Genomic DNA, 6,638 nt, shown 5'->3' on the forward strand with positions numbered 1-6,638 from the left:
AGTAGTAGTAGTAGTAGTAGTAGTAGTAGTAGTAGTAGTAGTAGTAGTAGTAGTAGAAGTAGTAGTAGCAGTAGTAGTAGTTGTAGTAGTAGTAGTAGTAGTAGTAGTAGTAGTAGTAGTAGTAGTAGTAGTAGTAGTAGTAGTAGTAGTAGTAGTAGTAGCAGTAGTAGTAGTAGTAGTAGTAGTAGTAGTAGTAGTAGTAGTAGTAGTAGTAGTAGTAGTAGTAGTAGTAGTAGTAGTAGTAGTAGTAGTAGTAGAAGTAGTAGTAGTAGTAATAGTAGTAGCAGTAGTAGAAGTAGTAGTAGTAGTAGTAGTAGTAGTAGTAGTAGTAGTAGTAGTAGTAGTAGTAGTAGTAGTAGTAGTAGTAGTAGTAGTAGTAGTAGTGGTAGTATTAATAGTAGAAGTAGTAATAGTACTAGTAGTAGTAGTAGTAGTTGCAGTATGTTTAAGTTAACCTCCTTCCCCCTACACCCCTACTACCCTTACCTCGGAGGTTCACCCGGGTCACGCAGGTATCTTTCATTCGAAACTTTTTCTGACTAAATACATCAATTATACAAAAACAATGCAATCATGTTTAAATGTGTTTTCATAATGTTGTATTATCATAAACTAGATGTATCACCTTTGTATACAATTAAATTAATATTCAGTTATTTGATTCATGCTTTTGCTTTAAAAAATCTTAGTGTATGATTTGTATTTGTTAAGTCTCGCGTATCTGTGTATGAGCATGAGATCGATTTTGGTTTTATTTTTTCAACATATCTAAAATGTTGTATTTATACATTGTTTAGGATCATAACAATCATGTGGTTACATTTAACATCTTTCAAATGTAACACCAACGTTTGAAAATCTGCAAAACATTATTATGACATAATATAATCCATTAAATATAAATTATTTGATTTGTTTCACATACAAAAGTTATCAATGACTTCAAAGCACAAACATGACTGCTAATAAATAATGATTTAGCCATGCAGTGTGTTATCATATGCGAACATGTTCTTGTAGTTTAAGTTGATGTGGGAAGGGGCAGAGAAGCGTGTATGTGCCCACGCACACGTGAGTGTAGGAAATGCGTATTTATTGACAGTTTGTATTATGTGTATTTGTCCGTGTGTAAGATAAACTCATCCGTACCTGGTATTCATAGTTTTTATGCTATCATCATAACATTTAACATTCGTTCCAAGCCGTTTATTTTAAGGGTAACATTTCGCAACTGGTGCGGCGATTTGTTTAAGAAGGTAATTTCATTATATTTTGTTTGCACCTTAATTTGGTTTCATGTTTTTAAAACAAAATCCCAGATTTGTTGATAAATTGTTATTTCAAAATATCCATACCGCGCCTTTATATATGACGTCCAATAGACCAGTTTCACAATACTACTACGGTTGCTATTTTTAGATATCACATGACGCATCGAATTTCATAACGTGTAACTTTCTTTTGCGGAGAATATCGATGACTATATAGCAGTTGAGTGTATTATTTACATTCGGGATTTTCATGGTCACTATTACTGGGTAGAAAAACGTCAAACATATGCATACAGACAATATTAGTGTTTAGTCAATAAAGGTATAAGTAATTTAAACATAAACACTATAACACATCAATAATAATTCAACGACTTAATATTTAGTACCATTAGTTTATATTTATATATTTATGTTATCTTTATAAAAATACGAGTTACAGATTAACATCAGAGTGTGGTCTGAAGACTAATCATCGAAATAAAACAAATATATACATAAGTCGTCTAATACAATATATACAATATATAACTATAATTCTAAAAGGTATGGGTGTGTTGGTGTTTGATATTTTCCGTAAAAAATCGAACGCGCAAGAGGTGTGTTGAATCATCATAATGACAAAGCAGTATTTAAGGCGACGTACATGATACTATAAATGTTAAGTTTTTTTTATAGTTAAGTCTTTTTTACTGTAATAAAAATTGAAGAATTATTATATACCAATGAACAAAAACTCTCTAGGCATGCATATTTATATCTTTTTACCCGTGCTTATGAGTGAGAAATATATATATCACTTTTCATCATAAATCTCTTAATTTCAGAAACATTATTTAACCCCGTTGTGGTAAACGAAATTGCTTGTTTTTATTGTATTGTTCCGTACACTAACGTTCAATCTTTATAGCACTGCGTAATGACGGAGATTTATTTTTCCGGTACCCTCTAAAAACATGTTTAGCATAACATTTACAATTATTTAAAAAGTGTATAGGTATTATGCACTTAAGTAATTATCCGGATATCCGTTTCCACGGACAATCGTTCCTACACTAACTTTGACAAGGGCATTCGTTCTTATGTTATTTCGACAACCAGGACAATCGTTATTAAAATAAAACATTATTTTAAAACTGACATTGTTTGATTAACTTAACGTTTTGTCTATTAAACCTTAATAGACAATTGACTCTTATTGCACTTTATGTCAACAAGAATTTAAAAAATACATGCCGAAAGACATACATTTAAGCTGTATGGGCAATATTACGCGTGTAGGCTAAACAGTGTGCCTGTCGGCATATTGTATATCTGTAGTACTTTTTTACTCGTAGTTATGGAAAATTTATTATTCTCTATTCTTAATATAGTTAAACAATCACCATCCGAAACAACACTATCATCATTAACAGTCTTCAACACCGCCATTATAGATATCATAATTGTTAGATTTCTTTATAAATAATTACACACAAACAGATTAGCAATTGACATTCGTATTTGACAGAAATATTTCTTTTTAAATAATTACACACAAACAGATTAGCAATTGGAGTTCGTTTTTGACAGGGCTTCCAGCATACGAATGCCAAAAACCTTCTGCCGCCAGAATGTATCCAATGCGCAACAAAGATCGACCTCAATGGCAGAGCTCAGTTGAGGAATCCCGAGGCGCTCTTTGGCATCCTTCTGTAGCAATCAAGTAGGTCTTGTTAGGACCTTATATAAACAAAAATAGGACTGAAATACACGAAACATTCACTATTTGTACGCACTTTAAAATATGGTTGCCTATAATTTGAACACATACACATGGTCATAAGAGGGGGGGGGGGGGCGGGATTGTCTCATAGCTATCTGCACTGTTTCCCTGCCAATTACACACCTCGCTTGGCGAATCAAAATAACTATCTGGATAACTCTATATAAGTTTTGTTTATCTTCAATTTTAGGATATATGTTTTGGTTAGCGATTGTCTAAAAAATGTAATATCCATACAATTGTACGTTTTAGATTAATTGGATAATATTAAGACAAGGTATTTGACTTCGGTTATCTTTATCCGAATGAGGGTATCTTTTGGATTGACTAAAATACCTATATTTATACAAAGCGCTACTTTATATTGTTTACGCTTTCATCATAACATTTTACATTCGTTCAGAGCCGTTGTTTGTTTAGGGCTACATTTCGCAATAGGTGCGACGATTTACTGATAAGGGTTATTTTGAAATATCACGGCTGCACCTGAATTTTGCTAAATGTTTTTTCTAACGTTGATAAAATGCCATTTCAAAATATTCATTCCTCGCTGTTATGTATGACGTCCAATTAGTGTCAAAATAAATAGGTATACCTACAGATGCAAAAATACTACACATCAGAAACAATGTTGTGCTTGCATGCCTATATTGGGGCAAACAGGCACATGTGCAAATATAAACATGAAGATCCAATTTAAGCCTGTAGGTTTAATGTATACCTATTGGTAAATTATGTTTTACTGCTAAAAGATTGTGTTCATGTGTATATTTGAAATTTATTACATTATTAAAATAACACAATGTTGTAAAACCTATATTGGTTCATTCAAATAAAGAATGTGTTGTCTATTAATCCTATATGGACAGTTGGCTTTTATTGCAATTTGGATCAATACGAATTTAAAACTACATGCCGAATGACAGATGGTACCTTTAAACTTATATGCACTATATTACGCGAGTAGGCTAAAAAATGTGCCGTTCGACATAGTTGTATATCTGTAGTAATTTGTTACTCGTAGTTATGAGAAAATGTATTATTCTCTAGTCTAAATATAGTTAAACAATCATCATCCTAATAAACCCTATCGTCATCAACATTCTCTAATACCGCCATTTTAGAAAACGCAATTATTTACCTGGTTTATCCTAACAACTTTTGTCTTCATAAATAATTACGCACAGACATACAAGAAATTGGTGTTCGTGTGTGACAGGTCTTCCAGCACACTTATGCAAATTCTGTCGCCCGTATGTCTCCAATGCGCAACAGAGATCGACCTCAATGGCGCTGCTCAGTTGAGGAATCCCGAGGCGCTCTTTGACTTCCTTATTTAGCAATACAGTAGGTCCTGTTAGGATCCCATCTTTAAGAAACTAAAAACTTGATTAAAATAAATGAAATTTTCACTTATTTAATTGCACACGTTAAAATAATGTAACCAATTAGTTTAACACACATACATGGTCATTAGGGGGAGGGCGAGTTTGTCTCCCCAAGCAATCCACACTATTTCACTGCCAATTACACAACTCGAATGACAAATCAATAGATTTGCGACTCACTTAAAACTCAAAACGAGAAACCCGTGCTTTTTTTTCTCGCTAAACTATCACATAATTCTCTCTGTTTAATAACATGTAAAGGACCAATGTATAACCTTATGTATCAAACCGATAATAACTTGTTATAGATGTTCAATCTAAGCATGTAGATATATAATATAAGTATGTCGTCATTAATGAATTCATTCTGGAACATTGTGTTTCAAAACGGAAGAATGTGTATTCGTTGGTAAAGGTTTAGTTTAGTATTCTATTATAATTGCACAATAGTGCAAGACCTTTATTGTTTTAAACAAATATCGAAGCGTTTTGGGTAAGTATACTTTATAAGACAGTGAGCTCTTATGTCTTTTTGGGTAAAAAATCCTCAAATATATTCTGACAGACATACATTTACGCCTATATGCGAAACATCACCTGTCGGCATAATATTGAGCCTGTAGGCTATTTTCATCTGCTCTGTTTATCGCTATTTTGACACAAGCGGCACGACATACTAATGGGGCTTTCTTCTGTTTACGGCTGACTTGTAGCACGTGTATAAGAAACGGTCATTTAGAATTTAGTCATACAATAGTTCAATCTTTTCAACGAATTGAGATTAACGACAAAATGAACACCTGTATGATGTATGTACCTTATGTGCTCGTCCTTGTAGGATTATCGCATAGTGGACCACTGTCGGGTAGATTAGGTAAGAATAGTTCTTTCTGATTATTTATTTTATTTTTTTATTATTTTGGAATGTTTTGCTTTTCAAGTTTGAATGTTTACATCACGTTCTTATGTGGCTTCACTTGTATCCTAAAGTGCTTATTTAAAATTAATTTACGACAAATTAACACGTGCTTGTGTTAGTCGGACTGACTTTGAACAAAATTTTTATCGAGCAGTATTAGACTTATTATGGATAATATAAAACAATACGAGGCAGTATTAAGGAGACAACGAATAACATATAAATAATGTTAACATTTGATGCAATGTAAAGCATGTCAGAATCTATACAACATTTATTGACCTCTTAATAAACCATACACAGCGCCACCACTAGTAAATTTTTTTGATTAGGAGATTGGTGGGATTGCATTACATTTAAATAAGATACTAGAAAAATGTAGTTCAACACAAATATTCAAATACGAAACAATACGTTTTTATTTCTTTGTTATAAAATCGCAGAAAGTTGTTCAATCAATATTTGATCAAACATAGTTATCTTTTAATTGTATGTATTGATCGTTTCGAAGTAAATGTCGTTGAACTATAACTATATAGTAAATCAAAAAGTTCAGTTGATTTGAGCGAAAGCGAAACCCGATGAATACTTATTTAACACATGAAGATTTTACTTACATACACGTTGAGCATACATTTAAATGTTGCCGCTACAATCTCTTAAGATGGGATGATCTACTTCAAACAATCTAAACTAAACGATATGAGTTACATTATAAAAGCTCATTGGTCAGACACACAGGTTTTGTTTCGCACGTATCGTATCTAATAATTTCATTTACATTTAAACATGGCATGGTTGTACGATTGCCGTCATTATTTCAGAATGTCCACAGTGCATGCACTTGAATATGAAGCTGATCAACATGACATCGTTGATCGCTGACTCCGTCAACAAAATATTGGGACCTATTTTGGGTCAGTACAACAACACAGCCTGCGATGGTAACACAGCCGCTACTGAAATGTGCCCCATTACCGCCGTGATTGGCACGAGTGTCTGCGACATATTTAATGTAAAAATAACCGCAATAGGGATGACCGCCGCTAAACTTCCAATAAAATCAATGTATTTATGAAGAATTATATGTACGATATATTTTATTTCGATTATAGTGTGTATTTAATTTAGTTAACAAAAGTAGTATAAGCGTTGTATTTTCCTGACTAATAACCAAACAAACAACCTCTCTGCATTAATGGGAAGTACTCTCTTTGAAAAGAATCAGGGAATATTTCAGTATTGACGTCAAATTGATCACGCCATTAATAGTATTGGGTCCGTAATGTTTTCCT

General features: G+C 32.8%; 1 protein-coding gene across 2 annotated transcripts in view; it reads left to right on the top strand.

Moving 5' to 3' along the window:
* The first annotated feature begins 2,863 nt into the window (after positions 1–2,863).
* The window catches only part of LOC127867006 (uncharacterized), a 4,923-nt gene continuing 1,148 nt past the window's right edge, over positions 2,864–6,638 (top strand). The window contains exons 1-3 of one of the 2 annotated variants that reach the window (XR_008043203.1): positions 2,864–2,976; positions 5,263–5,298; positions 6,168–6,260. Coding sequence is in view for 1 of the 2 variants with exons in the window: in XM_052407927.1 (XP_052263887.1) it covers positions 5,217–5,298; positions 6,168–6,260 (175 nt within the window). In the remaining variant the exon portion in view is untranslated. Of the gene's footprint in view, positions 2,977–5,166; positions 5,299–6,167; positions 6,261–6,638 lie in introns of those variants that run through there. The other variant, XM_052407927.1, reaches the window with a different exon arrangement.

The sequence above is a fragment of the Dreissena polymorpha genome, chromosome 2 (assembly GCF_020536995.1).
Source record: "Dreissena polymorpha isolate Duluth1 chromosome 2, UMN_Dpol_1.0, whole genome shotgun sequence".
NCBI classification, from domain to species: Eukaryota; Metazoa; Mollusca; class Bivalvia; order Myida; family Dreissenidae; genus Dreissena; species Dreissena polymorpha.